General features: G+C 42.8%; 1 protein-coding gene across 3 annotated transcripts; it reads right to left on the bottom strand.

Annotated features, from left to right (window-relative positions):
• Positions 1–13: 13 nt before the first annotated feature.
• Positions 14–19,073, bottom strand: nadsyn1 (NAD synthetase 1). 3 transcript variants are annotated; one of them, XM_014126594.3, is made up of 21 exons: positions 18,804–19,073; positions 18,460–18,520; positions 18,097–18,213; positions 17,906–17,959; positions 17,716–17,805; positions 17,033–17,084; positions 15,064–15,152; positions 14,697–14,814; positions 12,471–12,602; positions 12,155–12,226; positions 11,732–11,856; positions 11,223–11,271; positions 10,954–11,056; positions 10,634–10,802; positions 10,354–10,489; positions 9,965–10,071; positions 9,699–9,830; positions 7,885–7,954; positions 7,300–7,428; positions 6,500–6,676; positions 14–446 (listed from the first exon to the last, which is right to left on the bottom strand). In XM_014126594.3, the coding sequence occupies exons 1-21, from the start codon at positions 18,886–18,888 to the stop codon at positions 408–410; spliced, it is 2,106 nt and encodes a 701-aa protein (XP_013982069.1). In that variant the 5' UTR covers positions 18,889–19,073; the 3' UTR covers positions 14–407. The 3 variants fall into 3 exon arrangements, with proteins under 3 accessions (XP_013982069.1, XP_045545019.1, XP_013982070.1); XM_045689063.2 differs by having other exon boundaries at positions 18,676–19,063; XM_014126595.3 differs by lacking the exon at positions 7,300–7,428.
• Positions 19,074–19,567: the final 494 nt, after the last annotated feature.

Genomic DNA, 19,567 nt, shown 5'->3' with positions numbered 1-19,567 from the left:
TAACAGTACAAAACAAGATAAAACGTGTTTAATAGTAAAGCTGTACATCACTATTTCAATGAACAAGTGTATTGTATTTGAACCTGAGAGAATAGACTGTTGTGAATATTTTTTACAAGACATTGTTACTCCTTTTGACCTCCAGTTTAAGCTGGCCTAGAGCATGTAGAACGACAACATAATGCACATCATGCTGAACCACTGACACAAAATACTCATTTTGAATACCCTTCATTGTTAGAGTCTACAATATTAATCAGTAGCCTAGGTCTATTTTCAGAAATTGGAATACTGTACAGTAAGAAGGCATTGTGTGTACAGTAAGATTGTTTGGAGTTGCACCATAGTGTTTATTGTCACAATTTAGATTAGTTCTTTGGGATGTTGCTCTGGCATTGGGAGGAGCCTTAGTCGTGGTCGCCATTCCCAACCTCCATCTTGGACACCTGTGTATGAAATAACAATATTTATTTATTTTATTGAACCTTTATTTAACTAGGCAAGTCAGTTAAGAACAAATTCTTATTTACAATGGCGGCCTACCAAAAGGCCTCCTGCGGGGCCGAAATATATATATATATATATATATATATATATATACATACACACTACTATTCAAAAGTTTGGGGTCACTTAGAAATGCCCTTGATTGAAAGAAAAGGCAATTTTTTGGTCTATTAAAATAACAAAATTGATCAGAAATACAGTATAGACATTGTTAATGTTGGAAATTACTATTGTAGCTGGAAAGGGCTGATTTTTTTATAGAATATCTACATAGGCGTAGAGGCCCATTATCAGCAACCACAGTCTGTACCCGCAAAACACCAGTCTCAACGTCAGTGAAGAGGCGACTCTGGGATGCTGGCCTTTTAGGCAGAGTTGCAAAGAAAAAGCCATATATCAGACTGGACAATACAAATAAAAGATTAAGATGGGCAAAAGAACAGACACTGGACAGAACTCTGCCTTAGAAGGCCAGCATCCCGGAGCCGCCTCTTCACTGTTGATGTTGAGACTGGTGTTTTGCGGGTACTATTTAATGAAGCTGCCAGTTGAGGACTTGTGAGGCGTCTGTTTCTCAAACTAGACACTAGTGTACTTGTCCTCTTGCTCAGTTGTGCACCGGCGCCTCCCACTCCTCTTTCTATTCTGGTTAGAGCCTGTTTGTGCTGTTCTGTGAAGGGAGTAGTACACAGCGTTGTACGAGATCTTCAGTTTCTTGGCAATTTCTCGCATGGAATAGCCTTCATTTCTCAGAACAAGAATAGACTGATGAGTTTCAGAAGAAAGGTCTTTGTTTCTGGCCATTTTGAGCCTGTAATCGAACCCACAAATGCTGATGCTCCAGATACTCGACTAGTCTAAAGAAGGCCAGTTTTCAGCTGTGCTAACATAATTGCAAAATGGTTTTCTAATGATCAATTAGCCTTTTAAAATGCTAAACTTGGATTAGCTAATACAGCGTGCCATTGGAACACAGGAGTGATGGTTGCTAATAACGGGCCTCTGTACGCCTATGTAGGTATTCCATTAAAAATCAGCCGTTTCCAGCTACAATAGTCATTTACAACATTAACAATGTCTACACTGTATTTCTGATCAATTTGATGTTATTTTAATGGACAACATTTTTTTGCTTTTCTTTCACAAACAAGGACATTTCTAATTGACCCCAAACTTTTGAACAGTAGTGTATATACAGTGGCAAGAAAAAGTATGTGAACCCTTTGGAAATACCTGGATTTCTGCATAAATAAGTCATACAATTTGATCTGATCTTCACCTAGATCACAACAATAGACAAACACAGTCTGCTTAAACTAATAACACACAAAGAAGTATACGTTTTCATGCCTTCATTGAACACACCATGTAAATATTTACAGTGCAGGGTAGAAAAAGTATGTGAACCCTTGTATTTAATAACTGGTTGACCCTCCTTTGGCAGCAATAACCTCAACCAAACGTTTTCTGAAGTTGCGGATCAGACCTGCACAACGGTCAGGAGGAATTTTGGACCATTCCTCTTTACAAAACTGTTTCAGTTCAGCAATATTCTTGGGATGTCTGGTGTGAACTGCTCTCTTGAGGTCATGCCACAGCATCTCAAATCGGGTTGAGGTCAGAACTACAGAAGGCGTATTTTCTTCTGTTGAAGCCATTCTGTTGAATTACTTCTGTGTTTTGTGTCCTGTTGCATCACCCGACTTCTGTTGAGTTTCAATTGGCGGACAAATAGCCTAACATTCTCCTGCAAAATGTCTTGATAAACTTGGGAATTCATTTTTCCGTAGATGATAGCAAGCTGTCCAGGCCCTGAGGCAGCCCCAAACCATGATGCTCCCTCCACCATACTTTACATTTGCGATGAGGTTTTGATGTTGGTGTGCTGTGCCTTTTTTTCTCCACACATAGTGTTGTGTGTTCCTTCCAAACAACTCAACTGTAGTTTCATCTGTCCACATAATATTTTGCCAGTAGCGCTGGGGAACATCCAGGTGCTCTTTTGCAAACTTCAGACATGCAGCAATGTTTTTTTTTTGGACAGCAGTGGCTTCTTCCGTGGTGTCCTCCCATGAACATCATTCTTGTTTAGTGTTTTATGTATCGTAGACTCGTCAGAGATGTTAGCATGTTCCAGAGATTTCTGTAAGTCTTCAGCTGACACTTGGATTCTTCTTAACCTCATTGAGCATTCCGCGCTGTGCCCTTGCAGTCATCTTTGCAGGACAGCCACTCCTAGGGAGAGTAGCAACAGTGCTGAACTTTCTCCATTTAAGGACAATTTGTCTTACCGTGGACTGATGAACATCAAGGCTTTTAGAGATACTTTTGTAACCCTTTCCAGCTTAATGCAAGTCAACAATTCTTAATCTTAGGTCTTCTGAGATATCTTTTGTTCGAGGCATGGTTCACACCAGGCAATTTTATTTATTTTTTATTTCACCTTTATTTAACCAGGTAGGCAAGTTGAAAACAAGTTCTCATTTACAACTGCGACCTGCCCAAGATAAAGCAAAGCAGTTCGACACATATAACAACAGAGAGTTACACATGGAGTAAAACAAACATACAGTCAATAATACAGTAGAAAAGTAAGTCTATATACAATGCGAGCAAATGAGGTGAGATAAGGGAGGTAAAGGCAATAAATATGCCATGGTGGCGAAGTACATACAATATAGCAATTAAAACACTGGAATGGTAGATTTGACAGTAGATGAGTGTGCAAAGTAGAAATACTGGGGTGCAAAGGAGCAAAATAAATAAATAAATACAGTAGGGGAAGAGGTAGTTGTTTGGACTATTTATAGATGGGCTATGTATAGGTGCAGTGATCTGTGAGCTGCTCTGACAATTGGTGCTTAAAGCTAGTGAGGGAGATAAGTGTTTCCAGTTTCAGAGATTTTTGTAGTTCATTCCAGTCATTGGCAACAGAGAACTGGAAGGAGAGGCGGCCAAAGGAGGAATTGGCTTTGGGGATGACAAGTGAGATATACCTGCTGGAACGCGTGCTACGGGTGGGTGCAGCTATGGTGACCAGCGAGCAGAGATAAGGCGGGACTTTACCTGGCAGGGTCTTGTAGATGACCTGGAGCCAGTGGGTTTGGCGACGAGTATGAAGCGAGGGCCAGCCAACGAGAGCGTACAGGTCGCAGTGGTGGGTAGTATATGGGGCTTTGGTGACAAAACGGATGGCACTGTGATAGACTGCATCCAATTTATTGAGTAGAGTGTTGGAGGCTATTTTGTAAATGACATTGCCAAAGTCGAGGATCGGTAAGATGGTCAGTTTTACGAGGGTATGTTTGGCAGCATGAGTGAAGGATGCTTTGTTGCGAAATAGGAAGCCAATTCTAGATTTAACTTTGGATTGGAGATGTTTGATGTGAGTCTGGAAGGAGAGTTTACAGTCTAACCAGACACCTAGGTATTTGTAGTTGTCCACATATTCTAAGTCAGAACCGTCCAGAGTAGTGATGCTGGACGGGCGGGCAGGTGCAGGCAGCGATCGGTTGAAGAGCATGCATTTAGTTTTACTTGTATTTAAGAGCAGTTGGAGGCCACGGAAGGATAGTTGTATGGCATTGAAGCTCGTCTGGAGGGTTGTTAACACAGTGTCCAAAGAAGGGCCAGAAGTATACAGAATGGTGTCGCCTGCGTAGAGGTGGATTAGAGACTCGCCAGCAGCAAGAGCGACATCATTGATGTATACAGAGAAAAGAGTCGGCCCATTGAACCCTGTGACACCCCCATAGGAGACTACCAGAGGTCCGGACAACAGGCCCTCAGATTTGACACACTGAACTCTATCAGAGAAGTAGTTGGTGAACCAGTCGAGGCAATCATTTGAGAAACCAAGGCTGTTGAGTCTGCCGATGAGGATGTGGTGATTGACAGAGTCGAAAGCCTTGGCCAGGTCAATGAATACGGCTGCACAGTACTGTTTCTGATCGATGGCGGTTAAGATATCGTTTAGGACCTTGAGCGTGGCTGAGGTGCACCCATGACCAGCTCTGAAACCAATGAAAGAAAAAAAAGAAGCAATGCTTCTTGTGAATAGCAAACTCAAATTTTGTGAGTGTTTTTTAGAGGGCAAGGGACTTTAACCAACATCTCCAATCTTATCTCATTGAATGGACTCCAGGTTAGCTGACTCCTGACTCCAATTAGCTTTTGGAGTAGTCATTAGCCTAGGGGTTCACATACTTTTCCCAACTTAAACTGTGAATGTTTAAATTATGTATTGAATATAGACAAGAAAAATACAATAATGTGTGTGTTATTAGTTTAAGCACACTATGTTTGTCTATTGCTGTGACTTAGATGAAGATCAGATCAAATGTGACAACCGTTTTTGCAGAAAAACAGGTAATTCCAAAGGGTTCACATACTTTTTCTTGCCCCTGTATATAAATATAGGACAAAACACACATCACAACAAGACAACACTACATAAAGAGAGACCTAAGACAACAACATAGCAAGGCAGCAACACATGACAACACAGCATGGTTGCAACACAACATGACAACAGCATGGTTGCAACACAACATGACACCACAGCATGGTAGCAACACAACATGGTAGCAGCACAAAACATCGTACAAACATTATTGGGCACAGACAACAGCACAATGGGCAAGAAGGTAGAGACAACAATACATCTTGCAAAGCAGCCACAACTGTCAGTAAGAGTGTCCATGATTGAGTCTTTGAATGGAGAGATTGAGATAAAACTGTCCAGTTTGAGTGTTTGTTGGAGCTCGTTCCAGTCACTAGCTGCAGTGAACTGAAAAGACAAGCGATCCAGGGATGTGTGTGCTTTTGGGACCTTTAACAGAATGTGACTGGCAGAACAGGTGTTGTATGTGGAGGATGAGGGCTGCAGTAGATATCTCAGATAGGGGGGAGTGAGGCCTAAGAGGGTTTTATAAATAAGCATCAACCAGTGGGTCTTGCAACGGGTATACAGAGATGACCAGTTTACAGAGGAGTATAGAGTGCAGTGATGTGTCCTACAAAGAGCATTGGTGGAAAATCTGATGGCCGAATGGTAAAGAACATTTAGCCGCTTGAGAGCCCCCTTACTTGCCTATCTATAAATGATGTCTCCGTAATCTAGCATGGGTAGGATGGTCATCTGAATCAGGGTTAGTTTGGCAGCTGGGGTGAAAGAGGAGCGGTTACGATAGAGGAAACCAAGTCAAGATTTAACTTTAGCCTGCAGCTTTGATATGTGCTGAGGACAGTGTACCATCTAGCCATACTCCCAAGTACTTGTATGAGGTGACTACTTCAAGCTCTAAACCATCAGAGGTAGTAATAACACCTGTGGGGGGAGGAGCATTCTTCTTACCAAACCACATGACCTTTGTTTTGGAGGTGTTCAGAACAGGGTTAAGGGTAGAGAAAGCTTGTTGGACACTAAGAAAGCTTTGTTGTAGAGCATTTAACACAAAATCCAGGAAGGGGCCAGCTGAGTATAAGACTATCATCTGCATATAAAATGGATGATAGAGCTTCCTACTGCCTGAGCTATGTTGTTGATGTAAATGAAGAAGATCGTGGGGCCTAGGATCGAGCCTTAGGGTACTCCCTTGGTGACAGGCAGTGTAACTTACCATGTTCAGTGGACATTCACAATTCTTGTGAGATTAAATAAAATCCGATAAAGCCATTGAGGACGGAACAACCAAATGTGAGAGATCCACAGTAACATTTTTTTTAATCCTGAGTGGCACAGCGGTCTAAGGCACCGCATCGCAGTGCTAGAGGCGTCACTACAGACCTAGGCTCTATCCCGGGCTGTATCACAACCGGCCGTGACCGGGAGTCCCATAGGGTTGCGCACAATTGGCCCAGCGTCGTCCGGGTTAGGGGAGGGTTTGGCCGGGGGTAGGCCATCATTGTAAATAAGAATCTCTTCTTAACCGACTTGCCCTTAAATAAAGGTCAAATAAAAAAAATGTCATGTTGACTGTCGGATCCCCACCTGATTATCAATGGCTCTGAACTGCCAGGACCAGCGAGTGTTGTAGAGGAATGGCCTGAGGTCAAAGCGGTTGTCATCGGGGCCATAGCTCTCAGCGTGGTAGGATGGTGTTACAGTTGTCATTTTGTGTCTGTTCACAGAATACATCTGGAAAAAGTGTTTCACTTTGGCAGCCACCTGAAATGTCAAATGGTCAGAAGAAGTGTTATTCTCAAATCATACAAATACATAGCATACATTATGAACACCTCTTTCCATGACCGACTAACCAAGGGAATCCAAGTGAAAGCTATGATCCCTAATTGATGTCGCTTGTTAAATCCACTTCAATCAGTGTAGATGAAGGGTAAGACACAGATTAAAGAAGGACCTTTAATCCTTAAAACAATTGAGAGACATGGATCGTGTGTGTGTGCCATTCAGAGGTCGAATGGGCAAAACAACATATTTCAGTGCCTTTGAACGGGGTATGGTAGTAGGTGCCAGGCGCACCGGTTTGTGTCAAGAACTGTAACGCTGCTGGGTGTTTCACACTCAACAGTTTCCCATGTGTATCAAGAATTGTCCACCATTGTCCACCAGAATTGGAGTCAACATGGGCCAACATCCCCGTGGAACGCTTTTGGCACTCAATATTAGGAAGGTGTTCTTAATGTTTTGTCCACTCAGTGTAAACATGACTTTGTGTGAAACAGAACACTATCATTGAGATTTTTCCTCATTTTACATGGCAGACATTTGCCACATATGCCACTATATGAAAATAGTAAATGGTGTACGATACAGGGGTGTAGAGTGACCTGTAGAGGGGAGAGGGCCTCCCTCCACGTGTGGATGAGTTTGCAGAACATGCTGTACGGGCCGCACTTGGAGATCTTCCTGAGCCGGCCAATCACAGACAGCTCCGAGTATGTCATCCCCATATCAGACTAATGAAAGGGGGACACAGAGAGAGCAAGAGAGAGGACGACAGCAAGGGATAAGGAAGAGGTCAGATTACACCGTAACTGAACAAACCATGTGCGCAGATGACATCCCTGAAGAGACATTAATTTTCCAAGCTTGTGAGGTGGTATATATAGACAGGGGAAGTTGAGTCACACAGTCACAGAAGAAAAACATGGTGGGACAATAACAACAGTAGTCAAGCTGAATAGAGCTGAGGGTTTATGGTATGACTTTCACCTGGAAGTCTGAAATGTCAACTTTTCTTAATACGTATAAAGAACGGTCAATCATAGCAGTGTGTGAACAGTAGGAAAATAAATAAATAGAAAAATAAATAGTCAATTCATATGTGGTTGGCCACACCCACAACGATCAACATAATCAGAGGGCCCAAGGCCACATCTGGCTCCACTTGAGGTGACATGCTGACTCGTTACCTCATCAGTCTGCGACACCTGGCCGTCCGTCAGGGGCTCCAGCTCTGCAGTGGGAGGTGCAGCCATGATACTACAGAGGACATGAAGACCGTTGGCAACATGGTGAGTCTCCTGACATTATACTGACTGTTTTGTACAGTGCCTTGCGAAAGTATTCGGCCCCCTTGAACTTTTCGACCTTTTGCCACATTTCAGGCTTCAAACATAAAGATATAAAACTGTAATTTTTTTTTTAAGAATCAACAACAAGTGGGACACAATCATGAAGTGGAACGAAATTTATTGGATATTTCAAACTTTTTTAACAAATAGAAAACTGAAAAATTGGGCGTGCAAAATTATTCAGCCCCCTTAAGTTAATACTTTGTAGTGCCACCTTTTGCTGTGATTACAGCTGTAAGTCGCTTGGGGTATGTCTCTTTCAGTTTTGCACATCGAGAGACTGAAATTTTTGCCCATTCCTCCTTGCAAAACAGCTCGAGCTCAGTGAAGTTGGATGGAGAGCATTTGTGAACAGCAGTTTTCAGTTCTTTCCACAGATTCTCGATTGGATTCAGGTCTGGACTTTGACTTGGCCATTCTAACACCTGGATATGTTTATTTGTGAACCATTCCATTGTAGATTTTGCTTTATGTTTTGGATCATTGTCTTGTTGGAAGACAAATCTCCGTCCCAGTCTCAGGTCTTTTGCAGACTCCATCAGGTTTTCTTCCAGAATGGTCCTGTATTTGGCTCCATCCATCTTCCCATCAATTTTAACCATCTTCCCTGCCCCTGCTGAAGAAAAGCAGGCCCAAACCATGATGCTGCCACCACCATGTTTGACAGTGGGGATGGTGTGTTCAGGGTGATGAGCTGTGTTGCTTTTACGCCAAACATAACGTTTTGCATTGTTGCCAAAAAGTTCGATTTTGGTTTCATCTGACCAGAGCACCTTCTTCCACATGTTTGGTGTGTCTCCCAGGTGGCTAGTGGCAAACTTTAAACGACACTTTTTATGGATATCTTTAAGAAATGGCTTTCTTCTTGCCACTCTTCCATAAAGGCCAGATTTGTGCAGTATACGACTGATTGTTGTCCTATGGACAGAGTCTCCCACCTCAGCTGTAGATCTCTGCAGTTCATCAAGAGTGATCATGGGCCTCTTGGCTGCATCTCTGATCAGTCTTCTCCTTGTATGAGCTGAAAGTTTAGAGGGACGGCCGGGTCTTCGTAGATTTGCAATGGTCTGATACTCCTTCCATTTCAATATTATCGCTTGCACAGTGCTCCTTGGGATGTTTAAAGCTTGGGAGATCTTTTTGTATCCAAATCCGGCTTTAAACTTCTCCACAACAGTATCTCGGACCTGCCTGGTGTGTTCCTTGTTCTTCATGATGCTCTCTGCGCTTTAAACGGACCTCTGAGACTATCACAGAGCAGGTGCATTTATACGGAGACTTGATTACACACAGGTGGATTCTATTTATCATCATTAGTCATTTAGGTCAACATTGGATCATTCAGCGATCCTCGCTGAACTTCTGGAGAGAGTTTGCTGCACTGAAAGTAAAGGGGCTGAATAATTTTGCACGGCCAATTTTTCAGTTTTTTATTTGTTAAAAAAGTTTGAAATATCCAATAAATTTGGTTCCACTTCATAATTGTGTCCCACTTGTTGTTGATTCTTCACAAAAAAATTACAGTTTTATATCTTTATGTTTGAAGCCTGAAATGTGGCAAAAGGTCGAAAAGTTCAAGGGGGCCGAATACTTTCGCAAGGCACTGTATTGTCCCAGAGAAGAAGACGGGATTGCAGAGCAGCGTGCTTCACCTTTTGAGGGCGGTGAGCTGGAACTGTTCGACACAGTACTGCAGGAAGCTTCTTAGGTCTGTCTTACTGATGCCCCCAATGGGATTGATGTCAGCACTGGAGCAGTCATACTTAGTGAAGTAACCAGTGAGGCTGCAGAATAGAGGGGTATTGAGGTGAAGGTCAAATACAGAGAGGGATCATACACTTTTTGTACTTTCCTGTTGGACTGATGCAGACAGCACATAGTTAAAAAAAAACATTGACATTCTCTAGTACTCACTAACCTCTCATCCACATTGGCTGAGCCAAGGACTAGGAGGCCACCAGGTTTCCCCTCAGCCCACTGACTGAGCTGAGCAAAGAGATAGGCCAGAATCATCCTGATTCGGGCCTAGAAGGGACAGGATAGTGGATAAGAGTTTCATACAATTCACACACCACACAATTGCTTACTCAGGTCAGACCGTTTAACTGGAACATGATAGTGTGAGGATTGTGGTGAGCATGTGTGAAAATGGCGCGATTAAAGAGAAATGCAAGCGGGGGGAAAAGCTCTGCTCATCTCAGAAACCATTTTTGGGGTTAATTTTGCAATAACGGGTTTCTGCTTTGTTGAAGTGTTTCAGGTAACACCTGAACAATGTACTGGAGTACTCCTTGACATTTAACCCACCTGCACATTCTGTAGGGCAAGGTTTTCTCTTGTGCTTCCACCGTTAGCACGGAACTGGGGACACTTTCCCGTAACCATGGAGAAGATTCCCAGCATGCCTTTCACTGCCATGTCGATGTTGAGGTTTATGTGTGAGCTGAATAAACAAGATAAATACAAAGAAGAAAAATAACTCTTGAAGAAAAGCACAAGGTGAGATTTATAACAGATGCGAGTCTCATTGTGTTCTAATTTGTTATTCTGTAACCTGCCCAACTATGATGGGGTCAGTGACGCTCACCTGCCAACCTGAGACGCCAGCTCTTTGGCCCTGTTACGGGTTCCTTCTGAGGAGTTCTCACTGGCCATGTAGCAGGTGGTAAAGATGCGTCCGCACAGCTCCCGTGGGTCCCGGGGGGTGTAGGACACATCATTCACTACCCGTTGAACATCCTCCAGCACCTGGGAGTCTGATACGGGGAGAGGAAGGGAAGAACCTGAAGCTGTAGCTGTCAGAAGCTGTAGTGTCAAACTTTAGAATGGAGAGCCATGTGCTTTTGTTTCACTTGTGGGACACAACAAAACACTATGAGCCTGTACAGTATCCAGTCCATTACTCACTGCCATCTCTGACTGCCTGGCAGACCAGCACACACATGGAGTAGACAATGCAGGCTGTAGAGGAACTGTCCACACCACCACTGAGGGGCAGGAGGAAACCAGCCTGGAGGAGGGAATAACAGGAGTGTTTATGGATAGAGATAGACAGACAATATAAATATTCAGTACAATTTGTATATTCTTTGTATATTTAGTACAAATATTCAGTAATAAGCAGGTAAGCATAAGCTCATTCACACATCATTTAAACCAAATATAGCACTACTCACCTGACCACTTCTCCTCAGGTAGTCCCAAAGCCAACATGCTGGACCCAGGCTGAAGACACCAAAGACAAGAACACAGAGACACGCATGTACATGTATTTGACATGGGTCAAATTGCAGGTTAAAATGAAGGCCCTGTGCTGTTTGTCACATGACTGTAAAGGTATATATGTGTAAACTGTAATGAGGTGGGCAGTCACAAGATCTGGAAAGTAGCTTTAAAAAAACGTGTTTCTCTAGTTTTAACTTCTCTCAGACAGGGATTGGCTCCACCAAAGACAGGCAGCTCAGTTTCAGACACAAAGGGAGCAGTCAGGGTAAAATAATGTCACACGCCAAACTCCTGAATCAACTGTGTGGCAATATAGTAGGCTGCTATCGCTGTCTGTTTTCAATGATTCCATGGTGAAAAAACGAAATACAGGGAGTCAGAAATAGCTACTATTTATTATGGGAAGCATTTTAGCACACAACACTCTTGTGATCACAGTCTTTGTCAGGGGGTACCATACCTAATCTCCTCCTCGGGGGTGTGGAACTGCCACTCAATGGGCTGGTGAGTGGGGAGGTAGACATCGTCACAATCAGACAGGGAGAAGTCCACTTTGACTCGATGGCACGGTTTGTGCTCATACTCCTGGACACAGTGGAGCAGAGGACATATCAGCAAACCATGTGACATTTGAAATGTAACCGGCATGCTATTTTGAGTCTGAGTCAATAACTGAAGGGACTCTCTGTGTACCCAGTATAGGGAGGAAAGACGACACCGGACAGAGACAGAGCCTTGGGTTGGGGAGTTGAATGTTGAACAGGATCACCTCTGGTTCCCCTTGTGTGGCTAGTTTCACTAGGGGAGTAATGTGTTTCTGAATCACACCTACCATTTCTGAGAAGTAAAAAGTGCCCTGTTTTGAAGAGAGATGTCAGCTCACCACGTGTGGGTGGCAATGCTCTCCTCTGTAGCTGCGGACATCCTCCAAATCCAGAGTGGCAGTCACAACCTCCTGCAACACACACACACACACACACACACACACACACACACACACACACACACACACACACACACACACACACGAGTTCACTTTGGGAATGGCTAGAATTAACGATAACATTATACAACATGCTGACTTGGCCAACCCATATAATCAAACACAGCTCACCCTGGTGTGTGAAGTGAGGGTGAAATAATAGGCTGTAAGATATTCTTCTCACATTTACCTTCTGTTATGTTTAACCTGTCCTTACCACGTCATCCAGGGAGAACTGTCTTCCCTGGGCCACTATGTCCCCGTTGATTGCCACCGTGGCACAACCATCATAGTAGAGTCTGTCTCCATCACAACCCTTCTGATTGGCAAACATGTAGATCCCCCCACTCTGTGCAAAACAACACAATTGTCCTTAGTCCACTTGTAATATCAGAAACCGCTCAACTTCATTACTATGCAATAACATGTAACAACAATGTTGTTATGTAGTAATTACAGTGTTATTACACACGTCTAGGAACAATGTGATAATAAGTATTAACCAATCTCATACTAATCAAAATACAGTCGTGGCCAAAAGTTCAGAATGAAACAAATATGAATTTTCACAAAGTCTGCTGCCTCAGTTTGTATGATGGCAATTTGCATATACTCCAGAATGTTATGAAGAGTGATCAGATGAATTGCAATTAATTGCAAAGTCCCTCTTTGCCATGCAAATGGACTGAATCTCCAAAAAAACATTTCCACTGCATTTCAGCCCTGCCACAAAAGGACCAGCTGACATGTCAGTGATTCTCTCATTAACACAGGTTTGAGTGTTGACGAGGACAAGGCTGGAGATCACTCTGTCATGCTAATTGAGTTCGAATAACAGACTGAAAGCTTCAAAAGGAGGGTGGTGCTTGGAATCATTGTTCTTCCTCTGTCAGCCACGGTTACCTGCAAGGAAACACGTGCCGTCATCATTGCTTTGCACAAAAAGGGCTTCACAGGCAAGGATTTTGCTGCCAGTAAGATTGCACCTAAATCAACCATTTATCAGATCATCAAGAACTTCAAGGAGAGCGGTTCAATTGTTGTGAAGAAGGCTTCAGGGCGCCCAAGAAAGTCCAGCAAGCGCCAGGACCGTCTCCTAAAGTTGATTCAGCTGCGGGATCGGGGCACCACCAGTACAGAGGTGCTCAGGAATGGCAGCCTTCAGGTGTGAGTGCATCTACACACACAGTGAGGTGAAGACTTTTGGAGGATGGCCTGGTGTCAAGAAGGGAAGCAAAGAAGCCACTTCTCTCCAGGATAAATGTCAGGGATAGACTGATATTCTGCAAAAGGTACAGGGATTGGACTGCTGAGGACTGGGGTAGTCATTTTCTCTGATGAATCCCCTTTCCGATTGTTTGGGACATCCGGAAAAAAGCTTGTCCGGAGAAGACAAGGTGAGCGCTACCATCAGTCCTGTGTCATGCCAACAGTAATGCATCCTGAGACCATTCATGTGTGGGGTTGCTTCTCAGCCAAGGGAGTGGGCTCACTCACAATTTTGCCTAAGAACACAGCCATGAATAAAGAATGGTACCAACACATCCTCCAAGAGCAACTTCTCCCAACCATCCAGGAACAGTTTGGTGACTGACAATGCCTTTTCCAGCATGACGGAGCACCTTGCAATAAGGCAAAAGTGATAACTAAGTGTCTCGGGGAGCAAAACATCGATATTTTGGTCCCATGGCCAGGAAACTCCCCAGACCTTAATCCCATTGAGAACATGTGGTCAATCCTCAGGAGGCGGGTGGACAAACAAAAACTCACAAATTCTGACAAACTCCAAGCATTGATTATGCAAGAATGGGCTGACATCGGTCAGGATGTGGCCCAGAAGTTAATTGACAGCATGCCAGGGCGGATTGCAGAGGTCTTGAAAAAGAAGGGTCAACACTGCAAATATTGACTCTTTGCATCAACTTCATGTAATTGTCAATAAAAGCCTTTGACACTTATGAAATGCTTGTAATTATACTTCAGTATCCCATAGTAACATCTGACAAAAATATCTAAAAGTACACTGAAGCAGCAGACTTTGTGGAAATTAATATTTGTGTCATTCTCAAAACTTTCGGCCACGACTGTATACATGTAGGAAAAACACTATGAAATGGCGCAGTATTATACTGACAAAACAGTGCCTCCAAGTGGTTACTGGGCAGGCAACATGCAGTACCTCTATTCTCACTAAACATACTGCATAACAGAGGTACTCAACTCTTACCCTACGTAGTCCGGGGCCTGCTGGTTTTCTGTTCTATCTTATAATTAATTGTACACTCCTGCTGTTCCAGGTCTAAATCAGTCCCTGATTAGAGGGGAACAATGAAAACATGCAGTGGAACTGGCTTCCAGGTCCAGAGTTGAGTTTGATATGCTGTATAACATGTGTGTGTGTTCATGCATGTGTCCGTCCGTCCGTTCGTGTGTGTATGATCACCTTCGTGGTGGCTGATTTAACCAGGTTGACTCTGTGGTCTGCCTTGCGTAGCTCGTGGTAGCTGGCTGAGGAGTTGGTGAAGATCTCCACACCGTCCAGACCCATGTCCACATGGGGGCTGCCAAGCACATGACATTCCCACATACATCATTACATACCGTAGCTTACTAGAAAAACACACACACACACACACACACAGTATATATTTATTCACATATGCAATCTCAATCTCTCAAAAACATTTCAGCTCTCCTTCGATCCATTACACAAATAACTAAGGACACACAGTACTACACAACTCACTACAGAAATTGAGTAAAGGTTTGAAAAGAAAAGGCCTTCATTTGAGACTCTTCATTGAATGTACCTCCTAGGGTTCCACAGCTCTGCACAGATCTCACTCCCAATGCAGGTGTCTTTGGTTGAGAGGACGCAGTCACCAAAGGGGACAGTGTCCTTCAGGAGACAGAACAATGGAAAGGAAATTCATTAACGATCACATTAAATGGATGATACTATTGATGGCTGCACATATACAGTACCAGTCAAAAGTTTGGACGCACCTACTCATTCCAGGGTTTTTATTTTTACTATTTTCTACATTGTAGGATAATAGTGAAGACTTCAAAACTATGAAATAACACATATGGAATCATGTAGTAACTAAAAGAAAGTGTTAAACAGTTGGTAGAGCATGGTGTTTGCAACGCCAGGGTTGTGGGTTCGATTCCCACGGGGGACCAGTACGGGGGGAAAAATTTTTATGAAATGTATGCATTCACTACTGTAAGTCGCTCTGGATAAGAGCGTCTGATAAATGACTAAAATGTAAAATATATTTTATATTTGAGATTCTTCAAAATCGCCACCCTTTGCCTTGATGACAGCTTTGCACACTCTTGGCATTCTCATAACCAGCTTCATGAGGTAGTCACCTGGAATGCATTTCAATTAACCGTGTGCCTTGTTAAGTTAATTTGTGGAATTTCTTTCCGTCATAATGCGTTTGAGCCAATCAGTTGTGTTGTGACAAGGTAGGGGTAGTATACAGAAGATAGCCCTATTTGGTAAAAAACCAAGTCTATATTATGGCAAGAACAGCTCAAATAAGCAAAGAGAAATGACAGTCCATCATTACTTTAAGACATGAAGGTCAGTCAATGCAGACATTTTTATGAATTTTGAAAGTTTCCATGTGCAGTCGCAGAAAACATCAAGCGCTATGATGAACCTGGCTCTCATGAGCACCACCACAGGAAAGGAAGACCCAGAGTTACCTCTGCTGCAGAGGATACATTCACTTAGAATTAACTGCACTTCAGAAATTGCAGCCCAAATAAATGCTTCACAGAGTTCAAGTAACTAACACATCTCAACATCAACTGTCCAGAGGAGACTGCGTGAATCAGGCCTTCGTGGTTGAATTGCTGCAAAGAAACCACTACTAAAGGACACCAATAAGAAGAAGAGACTTTCTTGGGCCAAGAAATACGGACAATGGACAGACCGATGGATGTGAGATTTTTAGTTCCAACTGCCGTGTCTGTGTGAGAAGCAGAGTAGGTGAACGGATGATCCCCACATGTGTGGTTCCCACCGTGAAGCATGGAGGAGGAGGTGTGATGGTGCTTTGCTGGTGACACTGTCAGATTTATTTTGAATTCAAGGCACACTTAACCAGCATGTCTACAACAGCATTCTGCAGCGATACGCCATCCCATCTGGTTTGCGCTTAGTAGGCCTATCATTTGTTTTTCAACAGGACAATGACCCAACACACCTCCAGGCTGTGTAAGGGCTATTTAACCAAGAAGGAGAGTGATGGAGTGCTGCATCAGATGACCTGGCCTCCACAATCACCTGACGTCAACCTAATTGAGATGGTTTGGGATGAGTTGGACCTCAGAGTGAAGGAATAGCAGCCAACAAATGCCAAGCATATGTGGGAACTCCTTCAAGACTGTTGTAAAAGCATTCCAGGTGAAGCTGGTTGAGAGAATGCCAAGAGTGGGCAAAGTTGTCATCAAGGCAAAAGATGCCTACTTTGAAGAATCAAAAATATGAAATATATTTTGATTTGTTTAACACTTTTTTGGTTACTACATGATTCCATGTGTTATTTCATAGTTTTGATGTCTTCACTATTATTCTACAATGTAGAAAATAGTAAAAATTAAGAAAACCCTTGAATGAGTAGGTGTGTCCAACTTTTTACTGGTACTGTATATTAATGGTGCAGATTCCCTTTAAATGAAGAAACGTGCAAATAATCCTCTTATCACTGATCCTTGTTAGTGCATACCAACACCCCGCCATTAGAGAGAGATGGATCCTACCTGTCCTGTCATGTCCTGGATCATCCTGGGCAGGAAGTACTCCTCCACATGTCTGTGGCAGACAAACACAATAATGCCATGTTCAAATCAAAGTTTAATGGTCACGTACAGAGATTTGCAGGTGTTTTGACAGGTGCAGCAAAATGCATATATGTTATTATGTGTGATGTGAAAAATATGGATTAGTGTCCTTTTCCCCGTACCAAATCTGCTTTGACCTGAACATTTAAAGACGTTCCGGAACTTCTGCGACTACTAAGTCTTTTTTAAACCTCCCGCTTTGGGCTGGATGTGTCCATGTGTAGTTCATATATGCATAATCTATGAGCAGAATTACTGTCTTACTTCAATTAGCCACGAAATCCCTAGTTTGAAAGCAACTGTTTTCTGGAAGCTGTGCTGCGTCATTTTCCCCCTTCAACCCCTCGCCATTTGAGTGTCAGCTAGCAAGATGCCCACACAGCAGAGCGAGAGCAATGACATGGTGCACATATCTGAACATATGTGACATAGTATGCCATTTTCTGAGACTACTTTTGGCTCGTAAGCCTTACTTTCCGAACTACTGGCTAAAAAGTATACAAAAGTACCGGAGAATCGCTCTAATTTCACTGTTTATCAAAGTATTATCATTATGTTCAGAAGGAAGGCTTTCTTGTGCAGATTCAATGTTGATCACTAACCTCAGTTTATTCCATGGTGAAAACCAGCGGAACTCCCGGTTGTTCCCATAGTTTGCCAGCAGCATCTTGGGTCGGATCAACAAGATTTTCCTTTAAAAAGAGGGTAAGAATTGTGAACAATTACACCTACTTGCTATTGACGATGCACATAACCTACATCAATTCAGAATCGCTTATTTCCGAGACTTACCTGTTGAGGAAAATTACTCTGCAGTTATACCGAACATTATGATGCATGATGGGCCTGAGAGGGACATAGAGAACATTAGCCACAGGTTACGGAAATCTTACTACAACATACAGTGTTTAGTTGGGTGTGATAGTCCAGGACGCAAAGAGAGGGACAACCGAGCTGAAGTGCTTGTGAGAAGTGTGACTGACATGCCAACATCGCAGATGATGTCCTGGGTGACAGGTGACTCCAGCAGCTTCCTGAGTACCTGGAAGCAGTGCAGCAGGGTGTCTGACTCATAGAAGTGGTCTGCACAGCCATACCCACTGATGACCAGGGACAGAAAGAGAGGAGGTTGAGGGAAAGTTCATGGAAATTCAGAGCAGGCATGGCCATGTAGGATGCTTATTATATGCAAATGCACAGCGCTTTATAGGAGTCAAATAAAAAGACCACAAAACAAAGACATACATTTGTCTAATAAGCTAAATGTGTGCTCTAGGTTACGTACTGTATACAGTAATGTACTCAACAATCACAACTTTGATGAAGGATATGTAGATAATAAATACCAGATTTCCAGTTCTGGTCCCAGTCTGTATTTAGCCCCCTGAGACTTGGCTATCGCGATACCTAGTCATGAGAAAGATATCATTATTAAAATGAATGACATGTCCAGAGACCAGATTGCAAGACTTGCATGCTATTCCCGCAGAGCAAGTTGCCTAGTATAGCATACTCCAGGCTTATAAGTGGAATGTCTATAAATCATTACAACATCATATTACCTTTAAAACAGCTCTGTATATGAACCCACTACAGTTTAAATTAAATGGACAATGCATCTTCAATTCGACGATTTTTACTTCGGAGAAGCTTGCAGAGTGTGATACTCAATTATTTTATTCGGACTTACTTCTCAGTATTCTCTCTAAGTTTCCGTCAAAATCTAGTGCCCATTGATTCAAGGAGCACGTAGCTAATATAACCTTTCGTCCCATTTCATATAATGGTTCAACAAAGTAGCCTTGCTGATATTCAAACGTTGGAACCTTAGTCAAAATTCTCAAATGAGTTACTGTAACACTCGACTCAAAACTACCAAAGTTGCAATTGTTGTGTCACTTCGCTCCGGGAAGTACTAGCACAGCTAGAACAACGCGACAGATATTTCACCGGATGCATAAATGTGAAGCATCCGAGTGGTATTTCCACTCGCTCAAATAATGTACCAAATATGGTAGTGAGCGGAAGCCGAGGGGCCGCAGTGGGAAGAAGATGGAACGCGATGGATTTTGGCCGACATTGCGCTAATTTTATCTCAATACAGATTTGAAACGGCTGTGGTTTATCTTGGTTTAGGTATACAAATCTTTGCTTATACTGCCCCTCCTCCTCACATGTCTTATTAAAGAGACAGGAAGCGTATTTATACAACCAGCTGCTCCGCCTCTTCTGTACAAAATTAGGATGCCTGTATGGAGTAGATGTACTGGTCGTCTTCATATGTTTTAGAAATTGTATATATTTCAGACTTAAAAATTGTGACGCTTCCATAAAAAAAACTATTGTGGAAACCAAGGTGAAAAGTAGATCTCAAACTTCACAAGTTGTGTAAAGTTGCGACTTCATGAAAAAAAAGACAATATAAAAGTAGCCTACTACTTAATCTATAAATAT

This window comes from Salmo salar, chromosome 11, assembly GCF_965601325.2.
Source record: "Salmo salar chromosome 11, fSalSal1, whole genome shotgun sequence".
Lineage (NCBI taxonomy): Eukaryota > Metazoa > Chordata > Actinopteri > Salmoniformes > Salmonidae > Salmo > Salmo salar.
The sequence above is the reverse complement of the archived record's forward strand: the minus strand, read 5'-3'. Positions and strand labels throughout refer to the sequence as shown.